Source organism: Haliaeetus albicilla, chromosome 24 (assembly GCF_947461875.1).
Source record: "Haliaeetus albicilla chromosome 24, bHalAlb1.1, whole genome shotgun sequence".
NCBI lineage: Eukaryota > Metazoa > Chordata > Aves > Accipitriformes > Accipitridae > Haliaeetus > Haliaeetus albicilla.
The window spans coordinates 11389614-11405689 of record NC_091506.1 but is presented as its reverse complement, the minus strand read 5'-3'; the positions used below and the strand labels follow the sequence as shown (position 1 = coordinate 11405689).

At 43.4% G+C, this 16076-nt stretch overlaps 1 protein-coding gene across 2 annotated transcripts in view; it reads left to right on the top strand.

Moving 5' to 3' along the window:
* PLXNB1 (plexin B1) overlaps positions 1 to 16076 on the top strand; it is an 83994-nt gene that overhangs the window by 35900 nt on the left and 32018 nt on the right. For both annotated transcript variants that reach the window (XM_069812116.1, XM_069812117.1), the window contains exons 3-7: positions 6299 to 7442; positions 11978 to 12160; positions 12585 to 12713; positions 14488 to 14588; positions 15293 to 15425. In XM_069812116.1, the coding sequence (XP_069668217.1) occupies positions 6309 to 7442; positions 11978 to 12160; positions 12585 to 12713; positions 14488 to 14588; positions 15293 to 15425 (1680 nt within the window). In that variant the 5' untranslated portion in view covers positions 6299 to 6308. The remainder of the gene's footprint in view (positions 1 to 6298; positions 7443 to 11977; positions 12161 to 12584; positions 12714 to 14487; positions 14589 to 15292; positions 15426 to 16076) is intronic.

The following is a 16076-nucleotide window of genomic DNA, read 5'->3' as shown; positions in this document are numbered from 1 at the left end:
TAGGGGAAGGATTGCCTTATGCTTGTCTGCCCTTATACTACTACTTACACATCTGTTATTGTCTGTTGCTGAAGCTGGTTTCTCTGTAGGTGGACCTCTGAGTTAGAATAGCTGTCATTATCTTCTTGCCCAAGGAGGATTAAGAAGAATTAGTTTTCAAACTGTTCATGCAAAAAGCAACTAGAAGCTTCATTGACTTCGGAGATCCTGTGACAAGCAAAGTTAGACAAAATGATGAGGCATTTTACTTTGGGTAAATAACCCTCAGGGATCACCTTGCTGGGTTAAGGGAGTGGTTTCTATAATTTAGGACCCCTAAGAAAAAATTCTGCTTTTACTGGGAGACTTTAGTCAGGAGCTCGTGGGCTAGAAGAAGAGATTGTTTAGTGGTGTTCTGTGGTGTGATTATGCAGAAGGTTGGAGCAGATCCTAAAGGACTCCAATCTTCAAGTGTATAACACTGGCAAAAAGTTATCCTTTGGTTTTGTTAAGATACTGAGAAACTAACAGCTGACTTGCTTTCCCCTTTTAAAAATAGATATACAACATGGTACTTGAGTTCATATTTTGTTAGCGTTTGAGAAGATGGTAAAGTGAAAAGTCAACCCTCAATTTACAATGACAGAATATCTGAAGAGAGCTTCTTTTAATAGCAAGCAGCTTGTGGTTGCTTTATATTCCTTGTAAATGTTTGTGTAGTTTGTCTTATCTTGTTTGTAAACTTTTTATAAATCATTGTATTAATCATTAACTCTTCATTAACCATTAACTGGAAGCTTAAACTAGTATTTATAACACATTTTCTTGTGTGCAAGAGAAAAGGTCGGTTATGCTAGAGCTGTTATAGGGAAATACCTGTCCACTACCATCAATGAATTCTAGTATGGCTAAAATTAATATTTAGGTAGGCCCAGGGTTGTAGAAGCACTTTCTACAGTTTTTCCAAAGAACCCTAATAATGCACAAGCATCATTAAAATGGCAATAGTATCACAAAGTTGACAAAGTATTTTGTGCAACATTGTTTTAGTGTAACTTCTTCAACCCCCATACAGCAAAGTGCATTGTAATGGTCAGCAGTAACTGTCAAGGGTTTGGAAAACATGATTTTTCTCAAGTGTTTATCTAACAATGCTATTAATTCTGTAGCCTGAAAGTACAGGGTTTTTGCTATCTTCCCTTGGTGTTTCAGATTTGCTATTTTGTCTTTAGAGGGTTTTTTTGAGTTATTTTGACCTCAGCTTTGGTGTTACTCACATCTGGTATATCAGAACTCCCTTGTCTGTACCAGTCCTGCTCTGACAGGATGGCTTGGACTTGGGGTTCTCCTTGGGGTCAATTTTATTTGGAAAACAGAGGTTTGTGTTCATCTCTGCTGGAGCTGCTTGTTGTGAGTGTTCTTAAACAGCAGAGCAGGGAACTGGCCTGGTAGTAGTAAATAAGACTCAAAAAAAATTTATTTAATGGGAATGTCATCTTTCACAGCAGAAAACAGCAAGTCTCTGTTGAGCTTATGATGCTTAGAAGGGGGGCTGTAATTCAGGGCTTTTGTGCAGAAAACACAGCAGTGGTCATCTTCCTGCTGCTGGGTGATTTGAATGTGCTGGAGCACAAGAGTTGTCATGCAGCTGGAGGAATTATGCTTTTAATGTTTAAATCTTTTAGTGCTCTTGCTGTGGGTTGGCTCTGCAAATGATACAGTGGAAACTGCAGGTGCAAATTTCAGGGGCCTACTTTTTTCCAAGGATAATTCTGCTGGGATTGGTGTTGAGTATGAAATCTAACCTAGAAGTTGGAACATTATCTGACCTCCCTATGTTTGGGGGATAGGATGTGGTATTAGGGAAATAATCTGTGAGGATTGAAATAATCTTTACGTGTTGATACGCTGCTAAAATGTGTCCAAATGAATTCTGGGTTTGTTTCTTTAGTAAATAAGTAGTGTCTGAGAGGGATATGTGAGGTCAGAGAGGTAAAAATAGTGCTACAGAAAACACGGTCTTATTTCAAATTCCAAGTAACAAAATAGTGCCATTGCTTCCATGTTATTGGTTGTTGTTTTGTGGATGTGATATAAATATTCTGTGGCAGAACTGACTAATCCTCTAGCCCTTCTGTTGTGATCCAGATTAAATAAATGAAACTCAAAAGTATCATTTAGATATTAATATTTTACAGTGTGTTAGAGGCAATGTTCAGAGTATTGTCTGGAGCATTTTCCTATTTAACGGGAATTCATCCAAAAAATGGAATATTTAAAAAGAATCTTTAAGCCTTGGCAATTGCCTTCAGAATTAATTAAAGGCTACACACTTTTAGTGCAATCTGTCTGTAACAGCTGTGTTATACACTAGCAGTGAGCACAGGAAGCAGAACGGTTCAGTAAATCCATAAAGAGCTCAGTAGTGTGGCCTGTCATGAAACCATCAGATTTAAATGTAGGTTATCCTCCTCCTTCCTGTCCTCCCAGAGAGATTGTGATGGGCTTAACTGAAAAGCAAGAATAAAAGGCATTGATGTCCATGCTTGAGAAACAACTCAGAAAATTGAATCAAAAGACATTGCTGGCTTTTTTTAATCTCAATTTTCATGTAGAATGGGAATGCTTCTAACTACTGATAGCCACACAGACTTGTGCTCATTTCTAATGAATGCTTACCTAGCAATAAATACAAGTTCATTTGCTAATGGCTTTTCAGCAAAGAGCAACAAAGAGCACAATATTCAATGTTTACTCATTGCTCAGAGTGATTAGAACTAGCTTGCAGAACATACTGTACTACCTTTTTTGTGTGTGTGTGTGTCTTCTCAGCTGCCCTCTGTTTTCCCAGAGTCATGAGGACTAGAGAGTAGCTTCTAACCTGGAACACCCTGGAGGACTAGCTCTTAACAAAGTGATTTCTACGGGGATATTGGTGAGTGAAACAAGAATAGCTTCAGGTCAGAGCTTTGACCACAGCAGGATCTGCTTTTGATTGTGGTCTACTGGAATGAAAGGCTAGTTGCTTTTCCATCTCTTCCAGTACAGGCTCTCCAATAGGTAAAATGCTTTCAGTGAAACATTAGGGATAGATTCAACTACAGATCAGAGAGCTTGTAAAAAGATTTGTGTTGCTAGAATGGTGTCATGCACTGTGTTTTGAGTTCAACCACTGGTGGCATGTATGCATGTTAGTTCTGCCCCAGCAGTTGTCAGTGATGCTATGTGGTGGACAGAGCAGAATCTTGCAGCTTGTAGGCATGACCTCTAGCCAGAAAGCCAGTATTTCAGAATTCATAAATTCCAAAGAGACATGCTGATTTTACTGTGTAAGTGCTGGCATCGGAGGGTTGCATTAGTTAGAAAGAAGATTAGAGATTCCTGTAAGTGGTGTAGTGTAATGATGTCTTGTGATCCTCAGCTGCTTCCAGATCAAAGACTCTCTTCTCCATGTCAGTGTGGCTCTGTCACAACATAGTAAAGCTCCTGCTGTTGGATGGTCATCAGCCTATTGTTTTGTTTGCAGGCATTTTAAGCTTTGAAACTGAGGAGACTCCAGACAGAATTGCACAACAAGCCACTGTGATGTCTGCATGTTGGCTATGCAGAGGTACCAAGGCAGTTGTGTGATTAAGGAGTTCCTTGAATACAGTTTCCTCCAATAAAAATGGTGAGAATGCATAAAAAATAACTCGCATGTTGGAGCTGGGGCAAGATATGCTCTACTGATATAAACCCAAGGTGATATAGTTAAGTTAGAGCTCCATCCTTCAGTCTACACATATCTGCTTGCTGGCTTTATAAATATCACTCATCATGCTTCACAGATAATATCTCCTGCATGATGAGGACCTCTGTCAAGTGCTACAACGCACTCTCTCACCACCCTGGAAAGAGGCTCCAAGGCTAGTTCAGCACTGTTTGCAAATCTGGGCGAAGCACAGTGTGTTCATAGCACTGAGAGCAGAAAACACCAAGTGTCCATTATCGTGGCAAACAAAAGCCCTAGTGTGTGAGTAACCTAAACACAGTGCTGGTATGGTGTGAATCGGTGGCTGTGTGCTCAGGGGGAAAGCTGCCAGCCTAGAGCCAGCATTCCTGTGTCTGGGTATATCCTGACAGTACTACCTACTTACCTACAATAACCATGTGAAGTGGAGCTTTTCCAGAGCTTCACAAAGCCTATATTTAATAATGTGTTGTATTTATAATACCTTCCATCCGCTGGATTTCACAAGTAGACTAATCCTCTCAAATGGTCGTTTAGTAGAGCAAAGATGCCTGTTTTACTGACAAAGGAGCTGGAAAGCAGTTTTTTGTGGCTTGGTTTTGAGGTTTCGTTTTTTGTTTTTGGGTTTTTTTTTGCAATAGCAGTGAAATAAAGGATGGATCTAGAGTCTTATAGTTATTGTTCTCACCATTGTTACTGTGTTTTCTGCACGCTGGGTGCTGTACAGAACAAGTGGAAGATGCAGTCTGTGTGGTGAGAAGTTTGTGACCTAAACTGGTTAAGTGCTGCAGTAAATGCTGGAATAGTCTTCTCTTGAAATGCTGCAGATCTTTTTCCACCTCTGTGCTCTAAGCACGTCTGGGCTAATAGCACTTTGAGCTTACCAAGAAAATCCTAGAGGGGTGATGCTGTAGGAGGGAAGTGATGATAGTTTTCTTAGCTTTAACTACAAAATTAACATCACCCTGAGGAGCTGAGTTGCCAAAATGAGCACAGCGTATTACAGATCAGTTCTGGAGGAGATACTGTACCCATCAGCTCTGTTGAGCCCCTGGCCCAGCTTGGCATCTGTGTAGCTGTGTGTAGCTTGGATGCCTTGTCTGCAAGAGGGAGGGAAGGGAGTAGATTCACAGCTGCATCACCATCTACTTCTCAGTTCAAATAAGGTGGTACTCATAGTAAATTATGAGTACTTGCAGCTGCTGCCCAGAAAGCATTAATCTAAATGTTGCAGGTATTTATTACCATGTTTCTACCATGCTGTGAGATTCCCCATGCTGTTCAGGATAGCTTGGGTGGGTCACAGTGGATTTCAAGAGGAGTTGATCAAAAGATCCTCTGGAGAGGAACAGAACAGGTCTGGTGGTTCCTTGGATCTGTCTAACACCCACCCCATCTGGCTTTGCCTGCACTTTGAGGCATGGGATGGTGAAGGAACAGAGCATTGTCCACAGAGCACACATGTTTAAATTGCCTTTTACAGTACTGATAGAGTTGCTGTGGAGAGATGAGTGCCAGCGAGAGACTTGTCCCCCAGAAAGTGCAGTAACAAGTGAGCAGGACAAGATGGTCTCCCCCTTGCCTGGACGTGCTGTGTCTGCCCAAGGAGATGGGGGCCTGCTAGGGCTGGCTTGGCAGGGCTGGGGCCAGACTGGTGGCCCCAGGGGGGTGGCTGGGAGCCACTATGACTGACTCTCTGGAGGCCTCATCCTGGTACCTAGGTCCTGCTTGGGTGGGTGATGCTCAGTGGCAGATATGGCATGGGAAGGTTTCTTCTGAAGCACTAGTGGAAGAGTCTTGGACCCAAAAGAGGCTGTTGATAGCCATAGGTGATAAGAGAGAGAAGGATTAATTATGATATCTAGATCAAATACAGAGCAAAGGGGTTATTAGTTTGCTCTCAATGGGAGCCCAGCTACAGTTTTAAATAAACAATGGTCCTGCAGGTTGTGTTTGTCTTGGACAGAGGTTTGTCTTACTGTGGTGTTGCTTGTTAACAGTGTATGCGATGTGCAGCTGCTGTAGGAATGTGGTCCTGTCCTGGAGAACTTCCAATATAGCATCATAGGAAAGAGTTGTGCAGGAGTCTGGTTAAACATGGCTTTTTCTGATGTTAAAAGCATAGCGATCAACTTCAATGCTTGAAACACCTTCTGTCACAGCACAGATAAGACTCTTCTCCTTAGGTTATGTCCCTGGATTGATGAATCTGTGCTTTGGACTGTTCATTCAGTAAATTTAGTACAAGTCCTGGGCATGTGAAACTTTCCCCAGTACCACCCAGCAGTACCTGGGAAAGTCCCCAAGAACATTGCTTGCAGTATTCCAGCTTCTCCTGAATATGCTATGCTTGTCATCTTGATGTGGAGGTGATTGAGTGAAGTCTCCGATACTCCTGCACGCCTCTTTCTATTGGTGTTTCTGCAAATGTCCTGTGTTGGCTCTTTGTGTCTAGCTCTTTGCTTTCTGTGGTTATCCCTGTCCTCTTTGCCTACCTCTAGTAATAAGAGTGCTATTGAAGGATTTTGATGAGTGTTAATCTTCGTTCCTGGTTTACAAGGAGTTATAACAGCTTGTCCTCTCTTGCAGAGTGTTTACCATGCCTCTGGGAACGTTCCTCCTTCCTGTTCTCTGTTTCTTGGGAGCAGTGATTCCACGGGGACTGCAGTATGTCACGTTCTCGCGCAACGCTACAAAATTCCTCCACCTGTCTATGGACTTGGAATCTGGGACCATTTACTTGGGGGCCACCAACTTTCTCTTTCAGCTGACATCTGACCTGCTGATGAAGAATGTGGTTCAAACTGGACCAGTTCTGGACAGTAAAGATTGCCTCCCCCCTGTCTCAAAGCTGGAGTGCCCTCAGGCACACCACACCGACAATCACAACAAGCTGCTGCTAGTGAACGCAGTGCAGAAGGAGCTCATCGTGTGTGGCAGTGTGCACCAGGGAATCTGTGAGAAGAGGAGCCTCACATCCATTGACCATGTCCTCTTCCGACCAGAGAGCCCTGGTGACACTCAGTACGTTGCTGCTAATGATCCCAATATCACCACTGTGGGACTCATAGCTTACTCAAAGGATGAGGTCCCCTTGCTGTTTGTCGGACGAGGGTACACTAGCCGAGGAGTGGGAGGAGGGATTCCTCCCATCACTACCCGAAATCTGAGGGCCCACGGAGGGGATGTTCAAGCAACAGACTCTCACTCCATTTTCTCCTATGAAGAAACAGCAAAACTAGCTGTGGGCCGGCTCTCTGAGTACAACCATCATTTCATTAAATCCTTCACTTATCGCTCAAGTGTCTATTTCTTATTCTACCGTCGGGACCTCAAGTCTCAGTCACGTGAGTACAAGACCTACATTTCACGAATCTGCCTGGATGACTCTCATTATTACTCGTATGTGGAGTTACCTCTGCTCTGCCAGAGCAAAGCCAATACGTACAGCCTCCTGCAAGCAGCCTATGTCACCCGGCCAGGAAAAGGCCTGGCCCAGGGGCAGCTGGACACCAAGGGAGAAGTGCTGTTTGCTGCCTTCTCTGCCTGGCAGGCTTCTTCTGGCAAGCTGAGCGAGGAGTCTGCACTCTGTGTCTATGCAATGGAAGAGGTGGATCGCCTGACCAACTGGACTAGGGATGTTTGCTACATGAGAGATGGGAAGTCAGAAGAAGGGGCAGAAGTGGCATATATTGAATACGATGTCAGTTCCAACTGTGTCCAGCTGCCAGCGGTAAGTGACTTTGCACCTTTGCTAGGCTAAAGAATAGTCTGCAACATGTTCTTGTGTTGCTTCGTGTTCCTGAAGTCAGGCCATTTCCCACAGATGGATGTTGAAGTCTGCTTGGGTTAAAAGCCTCTGGGCTCAGGCTGTTTCTTTGCTACTGCAGCAATGCCATGCAAGAACTGTTGTGTCCTGTTTAAGTACAGTCGATCTCATTTCTGCTGCAGCTCTCTGCAAGGAAACCTGCCCATGTGGGGTGGAGGGAGAGGGACTGTGTGTGGCAATGGGGAGAGTATCTGGTGTGACCTGGCCATGAGACCTGTTTAAATGGTGTGCTGGGTCCCTGTTGCTTACGGTGAGGTGCACTTCACAACAACTTCCTGCATGGGCACCCAGGAACAAAAAAGAACATAACCAAAACCAAGTGTCAACAAAATCCTGATTTCCTATTAGTCCTTCAAAATTTTGTGCCCATGGAAGATCTTCTCCTGACCTGGTGGTTCTTTGTCTCCAGAGCTATAAGAGGTGATAATCCTTCTTGAAATTCTATGGCAAAGGCATGATGGGATGTTGCAGGATAAAAATGTGAACTGAAGTGGCTGTGACCCTGAATCTTTGCAGTCTGTCAGCCACGCTGGCTGGTGCTGTGACACTGGGGACAGTGACACAAACACAGAGCAGCAGCGTTTTCCTGGGGTGGTGCTGGAAGCAGTGTCCTGGCATGAGGCTCTGTGGTTGTGAGTAGCCTGTTTTCACCGAGGGCGTTGCTAGTCCTTAGCAGAACAGCATGTTATCTTGTGTCTTCCTTCTACAGACCAGGCTGTCCATATAATTGCCTCTTCCCAGCCTTGTGCTACAAAGAGCAAAGTGGTACCACAGAGCTTTGGAAGTTGCTGAGTTTGGTGGATGTGTGGTCCAAAACCAGTTTTAAAATTATGGTTTTCCTTTCAGTAGCTAAAGCTGACTGTAGAATACTTGAGGGACAAGGGAATGGTAAAGAGCAGACTTGGAGCAGGACAAACGTAGGGTCAAGAGCAGTATGTAAGAGTTGGGAAGCAAGAGACTGCCCAGCTTGGTGTGCTGCTTTCACTGTATTTCTCAGCAATACCCCATGTGTGCTTTGCTGGGCCGCATAGCAGGAATTGTCACAGGTGATTTTTAGGGCACCTTGAGGGACTTAAATGTCAAACTGGTGTGAGTACTTTAGAAAAATCCTTCATGCAAAATGATGTAGAGTCTGCCTGTACCACTTGATCCTGTGAAGTGGGTGCACAGGGTGGGAGAAAAAGGCCGGTCTCTGCTGTGTGATTCCTGGTGCAAGATCCCAGGATCCCAGCTGCACAGTTTGGTGCTAGTGGGCTCGCTAAAATATGGCATCTTATTAACAAGTGTGTCCAATGATATGTAAATGTCCTAACAAACTTTATCCTTCACCATTCAGTACATGGTAGCGGTTGTCATTAAGATTGTATCTAACAACATATAAGGGTCTGTGCCAGCTCCAGCCTGCTCCATTCAGTGCTGAGTGGAAGTGGCTGTCAATGAACGTTTTATGCAGGAACAGTTTTAACTCGGTTTCAATGGCAGCAGCTTGTGCCATATGTAAGAATAATGCTAATTAATTTCACGTTTTTCTGCCTCCAAACCAGCCTGTGTACAAGGTATGCCCTTTTCCCTAGTTAGCACTGCCTCCAATTTTTAGCCCATCAGGAGAGGCTAAGATTAAGTTTTACAGTTCAATACAATCTTTTCAACTGGAAAAAAAAATGCTTGCTTTGATAAGAATTTCAGAACCAGTGAATTTGTTCAGTTAGCTGGGGATCCATTAGTCCTCAGATGCAGGAAACTACATAGATGCCATTAGTGACTTGATAATTGGAAGTGTGAAATGTGTTTCTGCAAGGCTTGGGAAGGCTGCATATCTTCTGTGGGTGTAGTTTTCAAGGTATGTAACTTGTCCTTTTGCACTGAGCTTTCAGTCCTCTTTATGCACAGATATAGATTTGTCCTGTTGTTGTTGCCCACCCGTGCAATGTAGGAAGTGCACACCAGAATTCCTGGCAGCAGCTTCATCCAAACTTGCTGCATTGCAGTAGGACACTGGATGATCCCTGAAGTGTATTTTCAACTACATTGTCAAGATGTTATTCACTGAAAACAATTCAAACAGCTTCTATGTGAATTTATATTAGCACTTTATACAGGTATCATGGTCTTAATCCTGTAGAATGGAACAAGTTTCAGCTGTTGACTGTCATTAGCTGTGCTGCAGACAGTCCCTGCAAGGCCACAGGCAGGCTGTGCCAGTGCTGGGAGAGCTTGCACAGGTCACGTTGTTTATGGTAGATAAACGTTGTGTGTGAAGTGACTTGCCCTTGGCATGACATATAGGCAACAGCAGTGCTAAACACAACTGGGATATAACTATTTCTGACTTGTAGGTATTTTTTTTAAAGCAAATTTTGAAAAATCAGCCTCAGTGGTGAGGTTGTTAGGCTCCAACTTTTGTCTGAATTGATACAAAGGTTGCAAAAGATGGCTACAATCCCATTCAAAATAAACAGTTGATGCTTTTGAATATGGAAATTTGGCTGTGGCCCACTTCCTAATAAGTCTTATAGGAACTGGACAACTGGAGAAATAGAAATCTTTAAGTTACAACAAGGTGGTTGGAAGAAGCTTAAGAATCAAATGACAGAGCTGGTAAGAAAAATATCTGTCACTAAAAATGAATGATAGCTTACAGGATGGTAAAAACTAACAATCATTAGAAGTTGTAACCTCCTCTGAGGCTTTAAGTCAGAGACTTATGCTTAGTGTGTAGAAAATCAGTTGAATTAGTATTTGAAAGGAAAACAATAAAGCATCAGAATGAAAGTAGTGCTAGTCTAACTGGCATGGTTTCTTACATGGAACCTCTGTGTCAAGCCTTGCTTCCCTGCTAAGATAGCAATATATTTGAGAAGTGAATAGAGGTCAGCAGGTTAAATGTATTTTATTGTGGGATTTCCATAGACTTTGTCAAAAGCTCCTGGTCATTTTTAGTTTCTCCAGGAAGCAGTCAAGTATTAAAAACCACAAACAAACGAACAAACAAACCAACAAAAAAACAACAGAGAAATGGGAGGAGAGGGGGGGAAAAAAGGTCAAGTTTTCTGTGGGGTCGGTGGGAGGTGATGAGCAGATGCCTCAAGAATGCCACGTTGTGCCGTTATCGCTGACCTCCGGTGGGGGCAGCTCCATTGCCTGGTGCCGGATGGTACCGTGCAGCTCAGTGCTGCCAAATGCAAAGCCACAGACATCAGACAGAAGGAATATGTAACTCTGCTCACAAGGAGTCTAAATTCAACCACATTGCCCGAGGCAAGAGAGGGAGCTGGAGTCAGTGTGGACTGCGCAGTTAATGCCTCTGCTCCACACGCAGCTTTGTAAGAGTAATTAGTAAGGGGCTGGAGAGGAGGGTGAAATTGTTATCCATGAGGCGTTTCATGATGAAAATCATTAGTTTGCACAAGCCACATTATTTGAAGACAAGCCACTGATCGATTAAAAAATGGTGTTTTTAATAGTAATTGGTTGGGTGAACAACCCTGTATTCAGTTTCCAAAAGGATACTGTAAAATTAAAGTGGACGCAGAACAGGGTGTCAAGAAAGATACAAAGCAACAGAGGATCTATCCTAGGCAAGACTGAGTTTGTTACTTAGGAAAAAGATGAATTGTAATGGAATTATCTTCTCTCTACACATAAAAATAGTAAATAATTTGACAGCTTTCATTCTCTCTGCTTTAGAATTCAGTAAGTGAAAGTTTAGTGGGACTGGGAGGGATCTAACTGGAACAGAAGGATGACTGGGTTTTGCACAGTGCTCTGGAGTTAATTTTCAGAAAGCTCACAAGATGCAGAAGGATTGAAGCAGTATGCAGAGATGACTTGTTTTGACTTTTTGTGGGTCTCTAGTCTCTACAGTTTCTGTGTCTAGTTAGTAAGCACTTTGGAGCAGGTTGTGCTCCACCCTGTGTTTATGTATGTCCTGCTGCTTTGGGATTCTACTTCAGGCTTAGAATTTGTAGGTGATAAAACCATGCTAATTGTTGGTGGTGATTCTTGTGATGAGGTGGTTTTGCACTGGAAGCAGGAATTCTCATCTTTTTGGTTTTGCTTTGAAAGATACGATGAATCTTCCCCAAAACTGTATCATGGCACTGTGTAGCCAGTAAAGTTTTTTGGAGAACTTAAGAGTTTATTGGAGTTTCGATGCACTTCATTACTGATGCTGAATGGACTTGCTGAAATGTCTGCAGGATTCTGTGAGGGTACAAACAGCCAGCATACCTAAATTAATTATTAAAAGCTATATTTTTTACTCTCAGTGAAAAAGCTTAGAGGGGTTCAAAGCTGAATTCACTGCTAGTGCACTTGTTTAAGGAATTGGGGTGGAAGGGGATGGTGGGAAGTGTTAAAGGTGCTAATGTTCCTTGTATCCTCTTTTTTTTTTTTTTTTTTTTTACTGATTTCCCTGTTCTTTCCACTCCCCAAAAAAGGACACCCTGTATGCATATCCCTGTGGCTCTGACCACACTCCCAGCCCCATGGCCAGCCGGGTACCATTGGAAGCAGCCCCCCTCCTGGAGAAAACAGAGGCCCGTCTGACAGCTGTGGCAGTGAATGTGGAAGATGGCCACACCATTGCTTTTCTGGGAGACAGCAGAGGGAGACTGCACAAGGTATGATCTGGATGCAACAGGAAGCAAAGAGGATAAAACTCATCAGGGATGCTCAGGTGCAAGCGGAAAAAAAAGGCAATTTCTCTTGTCCCTTGGGAAGTCAGTCCTACTAAAGATCATTACTATCAGATAGTCTCTTCTCACACTGTACTGACTGTTGAGAATGTGAATGCCTCAAACAGTGGTCATGTTGCCTTTGGTTACATCTGCACTCAGCCAGCATCAGGGCTGGTTCATCCTACGTGGCTTCCACTGGTATTGCTAGGCATGTGCTTCATGTGGCTGAACTCACTGCATTGAGATTTTGGTGGGGGGTTGAAATCCTCACACACAGCAGTGGTTCCAACTTGTTCCTGATGTAGGATAGGTACCCCCAACTCCTGCTGTGATACTTAGCCTGCATATAACTGTGACTTTCTTGCAGGTGTACTTAGGAGCAATGGGAGATGCACATATATACGCGTCTTTAGCTATCCAGTTAAATAGCATGGTGAGTGGAGACCTGCTGTTTGACCAGTTGCAGGAGCACCTCTTTGTCATGACTCAGTCAATGGTAAGAGCAATAAAATCCCTTCCACAGAAGAGCTGAAAGCATTTGAGGTCCAGACAAGCTACTGATGGGAGTAGGGGAGGCAGAGAAACAGTGTGCATAGCTAAGCCTGTGCTGGGCAGCAGCTGTGTGCCAGTCTGGCTTACAGAGTTGGGGACTGGCCTTTTGCAAAAGCTGGAGGAAGCATGGGAGAAGTCTTGTTACCCTAAACTGTGGCCTGTTTGTGTGTACATTTCCTTAAGTCAGTCAGACTGTATCAGCAGTGATGGAGGAATGTGAACTGCAGGTTATAAAAGGCTCCTCTATTGGCATGAAGACAAGCAAGAGACTGCAAATTCCTGGGTTCCTCTGTGTTGAGCAGGAACTGTTTGGACAACAGTTTGCATCTCTATCTGAGCAGAAGAATGTGAGCCTTCAGGGTTCACAAGTAATGTGATCTGTCTTGGTTTTGCAAAAGATTAAAAAGAGAAACGGGAAGTTTTGTGTAATTAAAACTGTGACACTTCTGTTTTTAATCAGTTGAAAGATTAAGCTGTTCTGTAGGCATGTAACCTACAAAAAGCAGAAATGTGTGGTAAATATCTTTAGATAGCAGAGTTGTGCTCTGACTAGGTATATAATAACAGTCTTGCAGACGAAATCAAGCTGTATAAGGAAGCACATGAGGCACCTTTCCCTCTTCTTTTGCTTTCTGTAATTCTGTTTGTGCCCAGTGGCAGTTGGAGGAGGCACTGCGATGCCTCAGGCTCTTGGGATATTGGTGTCTGCTGAGTAGGAAATCGAACTATGGATACTTTAAGAGGTTTTGTACAACACCGCTCATATCAGCTCCTTGAGCTGGAAAGAAAAGAATTTTCCTAGCAAAGGAAAAAGCGGCTCTTGAGTTACTCTGAAGGAAAGAACAAACAAAAAATGAGAGCATGCCAGAAAATCACTGTTTCCCTTCACACCCCCCCCAGTGCACTTTCAGATACTCAAAAGGAGGAGTTGAAATCTGTAAGTGGAAGATTAGGGAAATGTGAAATATATCCTTAACAGTAATTGTTCTCTCAATTAAAAAATGTACTTAGCAAAAGTAATAGGTTGGGGATTAGAAGTTGGTATTTTAAAGTAAGTGACAGTGTAGTAGCTGAAGTGTAGTAGCAGATTAAAGAGAGGGCAAGAGGCTGAAATCAGCAAGGATGGTAAATTAAAGCAGAAGTGTCTTGCAAGTAAAACTTACCCAGATGGCAAAAGGTTTTTGTCCACATTGATCAAAGCTTCTTGGTCTACTTTCAGTCAAAATGATAGTTTTTCCAGGTAGAGCTGGGCAATGGTGCAGATGCATTCAGAGGCCTCAGCTGGAGCTGCTGTCTTCAGCTTCAGTCACCTATATGTCAAGAGAGATTATCTCCCATGACAGAGTCCAGAAAAGCACAAGAGCAAATGGTATTTAGTCTGCTATTCTTTGATCCATTTTGTTCAAATACAGTTTTATCACTAAATAAAGTCTCCTTCTTGCAAAAAGTGTCATAGATAACCTGTTAATAGCAATATACTTTGCTTGCCTCAGTACATCTGTACAGCCTGATATTTACATGTCCTTCACCAATATGTGAAATGGCCATTCACATGGGCTCTGGAAACTTGTTCCTTTTTTCTTTATGCAATATTGGGGATTAAGAAGTTGCTTCAGTGAGCATGTAGATGATGGAACTTGCTAGTTAGGCAGAAGAAGCCATAGACCTGGAGCCTGTGTTGTGTGCGCTGCTTTTACACTGATGTCTTTCTCTGACAGGTGGTGAAGGTTCCCATACTGGAATGTTCCCTGCACTTGGACTGTGAATCCTGTCTGGCATTGAAAGATCCTTACTGTGGCTGGTGTGTCCTTCAGGGACGGTAAGATAGATCCCAGTTCACCTGCAAGGATTTTGGAGGGATAGTGCTTAGGGATTGTCTCCACTTACTGTCTCCCTTATGTCTGTGTGTCTGAATTTAGTTTTAGTTCCTTTATGGGATATTCTTTATGGGATTCAGTCTAATTTACCATTCCTCTGTCTGCCTCCCTAAAACACTGCCAGCAGTCACTGTTGCACACAAGGGTATCTTTCCATTGCTTTGTGGGTCTTTGGTCACCACTCATGATGCTCCTGTCCAGTGGATTTCAGCCTGGTTTTAGTCTGACTGCAGCTCAAACTGCCTCATTTCAAATGTAGAGAAACCATTTTATCTCTTCTGGTGTCACTCTCTTATTTAACAGTCTTTTATTTAGCACTCTTTTTCACTTGCTCCCCTATTGATGTTGCTTAATGAGACATGGTTTATTCTGGTGTGTCTGTCTGCTTGCTGGCTCTGTCTCCCTGTAGAATGCTGTAAGAACTAGTTTACGACCCTTGAAGCTCAAAAAGTGCCTACCCATCTGTATTTTGGCAACACTTCATTGTATTATTGAAGGTGGTGGGAAGCTGGGACTTCCATAGCTTGTGTAGCAGCTTCCCCAAGACCCTAGCAAGGCTTCAGACAGCCAGTGTCAGCTTGGAAGCCGAACATGTCCTGCTAGGGCCGCACAGATCTCTCATACGGCTTCTTGCTCTTTCCTGCAGGTGCAGCCGTCGCTCTGAGTGCTTGCGGTCCAGGTTGAGTGAGCAGTGGCTCTGGAGCTTTAACTCTACACAGCAGTGTCTGTCTGTTCACTCACTAACTCCAGCCAATATCAGCAGAGAGGAAAAGAGAAATGTGAGTGGTGACAATCCTCTGATGATGCTCAAGCATGTAGAAAGTCCTCTGCAAACTCTGAGGAGTCACAAGTCTTCCTGTTGCTTTCAGTGGGGTACTGAATCACTGAGCCTTCAAGCACAATGTTGTCTGCCTCACATAAGAGACTTAACAGCTTGGGTCTACCAGCCAATTTAATTGTTTGGGTTTTTTTTTTTCCCCCGTAAAACTAAATGTCCCTGCCTGCTAAGAATTACTGGGTATTCTGGAATATTTGATGGCTGCTTGGGTGGGGTCCCTCCTTGGCTTGGTATCTATAAAGTGCCTGTGTCTGTGGCTTCACAGTGTTTCTACACTTGCTGTCAGGAAGATCTGAAAGGAGTTACCCAAAATTATGGCTTCAGTCTGGCATCTTAGAGCTGGCAGAAAAGCTAAGAAGGTTCTGTAGTGTTTTGAAGTCTGTCGTGTCAGGAGATGGCAAGAACCTGTCTTTTGCTAGAGACTTGGGCAAAAGGGGAAGTTACTAATTGCTTGGTAGATGCCAAGTTCAGTCTGGGAACGGTAAGAGATGATGAATGGAACACTCAGTCCTAGGAGGCATTATAGCAATAATAGGTGTATAGGTAGATAACTACTTTATGGGGCTCTTGCTTTGAGAAAATAGAACTAGAA